Source organism: Crocuta crocuta, unplaced genomic scaffold (assembly GCF_008692635.1).
Source record: "Crocuta crocuta isolate KB4526 unplaced genomic scaffold, BGI_CrCroc_1.0 scaffold197, whole genome shotgun sequence".
NCBI lineage: Eukaryota > Metazoa > Chordata > Mammalia > Carnivora > Hyaenidae > Crocuta > Crocuta crocuta.
In genome coordinates, this window is record NW_027532002.1 from 7,382,655 (window position 1) to 7,385,205 (window position 2,551).

The window sequence follows — 2,551 nt, forward strand, 5'->3', positions numbered from 1 at the left end:
AGGTACTGTGTCCCCCTCCCCCCTAAACACACACACAGCCCCGCCTCCCCCTCCACCATTAGCTGCAGCTCTGGTCCTGGAAGCCGACTGACCTTTTGGCTCTTGGATTCAGCGTACCACTGTTCCGGACCATTGCTGCCAAATTCATTTCCAGTTGAAGCAGCAGCTGGGGTTTGTCACAAACATGACTTTGTTAAGTGTCCTCAGCTGAGCCGAAGTTGCACAGAATCACTCGTCAGATTCCTGCCAAGGCTGGAGATTTGGATGGGAATGTACAGGAAGAGAATTCTGGCCTGGGATTGTAGGGACAGCAAAAGTTTTCCTCCAGAGTCACATACAGGGGCTCATGTCACACCTATGTTTGCTTTCAGTCTGTGACAAAGTGAGACATGTTGGGTTTCCAGATGCGAGCTCGAATGCAAATGGTAGATGGGCTCCACTGTCACTGCAGCAAGGCACGAATGACCATTGACGGGGTGTTGCATGAGGCAGGTGTTTCCAATTGCATGTGAGGGTTAAGTCCTATCTCACATCTACAATGGCGGTCTGCTTCCCTTACCTGTTGAGAGGGGGATGGAATGTTCTGTGACTAAGCTGTAAAGGCTGGCTCAAATGTAGAGAATGATTGTACAAATACTATGACTTGAATAAAAACACTTGTGTTTGCATCAGAAGCCAGGTTCCAGCTCATTCTCTTGGCTACTCAGTCACCGAGGCTGGTGTGAATCGTGGTCTCTACGCCCAGCTTGCACAGCTGTGAGCCTCAAAGCAAAACTCATCTAATAACGTTGATCCCACTGGCCTCATGGCGGGGTTGCAAGATGCTGGGAGGTGGGGGTGGATTTTTAATATAATAAATGTGCTATGTAAATATATTTGTACTTTTTTCTGCCTCGGTCCCCTTCTGATTGAGGCAGATAAAACGAGCTATGAAGGACCTTGTCAAAGCGGTCCTTACTTGCCGATTGTGACTTTGCAGCTAGAATGTACTGAACGTGATCCCTTTACTGCTTGTGTTCACTCACTCCATCCACTCCTAACGCTGTCCGTTTTCCAAATGTGCCGTAGACTATCTCAGGCTACGCTGACTTCTCTTACAGGAGGGCCTACCAATGCTCACTGTCAGTCCTTTCCCTTTGGGTACTGAATCATGAAGACCTCTCTTTGTCCTCTATTTGGGACATTTGCTGAGCTCAGAGGGTTTCCGAGTACAGAGACCAGTACCCCTACCCCCAACCCCCTGTTTTAAATTAGTATGGCACCTAGCACTAGAGTCCGAATTCACCTTAACTATAGGTGTTTAAGAATGCATTATACATCTTGTTAGGTGTATCCTATCCAGTAGGTATCCACTGCTGTCCAAACTCAGTGAGTCTGCACTAAACCCAAGTGCATTTCACGGTGTGTTAATTTTACATAAAGTCTGGGGGGAGTGTACTGATAACTGTATTTTACTTTGAAAGGGGTCAAAAAAGAAAAGATGGAGTAATAGGTGGACAGTGTGAGAAAATGAGTACCATGGGTGTTAATGAGAGAATCTAGGTGGTAAGTCTATGAAAGTCTTTCAGATTTGCTGTATGTTTGAAGAGTTTTCATAATACGATGTTGGGGAAAAAGAATATTCTCACTCTGTGCTACTCAAAAAGATGGCCTTCTAAAATTTCAGGAGGGGAGCATGGGTGACTCAGTCTGTTAAGTGTCTGATTTCGGCTCAGGTCATGATCTCACGGTTCATGGGTTCGAGCCCTGCGTCAAGCTCTGTGCTGACAGCTAGCTCAGAGCCTGGAGCCTGTCTTTGGATTCTGTATCTCTTTCTGACCCTTCCCTGCTCGTCCTGTCTCTCTCTGACTCTCAAAAATAAATCCAAAACATTTAAAAAAATTAAAATTTCAGGAGTCAAAGACTTCTGTTTGTTGTCATTTTAATTTTTCGAAGAATCCAAATATCCCCTGTAGTAATGGCAAATGCTGAGACGCCAGGGGGAGTGCAGTGTGAGGGCCACGTGGGTCAGTGGACTGAAAGGGGGGATTGGGTACGTCTCTCTACCCAATTATGGGCTGAGCTGGCACCGGGGTAGGTCTTCCCACCTCAGGGGCCTCACCAGATAAGAATAACAGACCATGGAGTAGCAGATGGCTCCCCCCCAAGAGGAAGAAGACAATTTTCATGTTTTGTACATGTGAAAGATGAACGCAACTTTGTGTTAAATTAGCTAACCACACAACTTGTAAGCCTTATCTTACCTTAACATATCTGTTATTAAAGCTATCAAATCTAAGACAATCAGCATACCCGAAGGCATGGATTGATAGCATATGTTCCATATTTCATGTAAGTTTTAAAATATTTTAATCTGAACTAAAACTTTCCCTTCATGTAGAATATCCATTTCTCTAACTTTTAACTTTTATTTTTCTTCTCTAAGGTAATTGTTCGAGGTGGAGGACACATTTTACCCTATGACCAGCCTCTGAGATCTTTTGACATGATCAACCGGTTTGTTTTTGAGAGAGGATGGGATCCTTATTGATGGCTTTCCTATAAGAAACTA

At 44.7% G+C, this 2,551-nt stretch overlaps 1 protein-coding gene across 1 annotated transcript in view; it reads left to right on the forward strand.

The window, feature by feature from the left end:
- CPVL (carboxypeptidase vitellogenic like) overlaps positions 1-2,530 on the forward strand; it is a 117,639-nt gene extending 115,109 nt beyond the window's left edge. The window contains exon 12 of the mRNA XM_077775428.1: positions 2,426-2,530. Within this exon, the coding sequence (XP_077631554.1) occupies positions 2,426-2,530 (105 nt within the window). The remainder of the gene's footprint in view (positions 1-2,425) is intronic.
- The last annotated feature ends 21 nt before the right edge of the window (positions 2,531-2,551 follow it).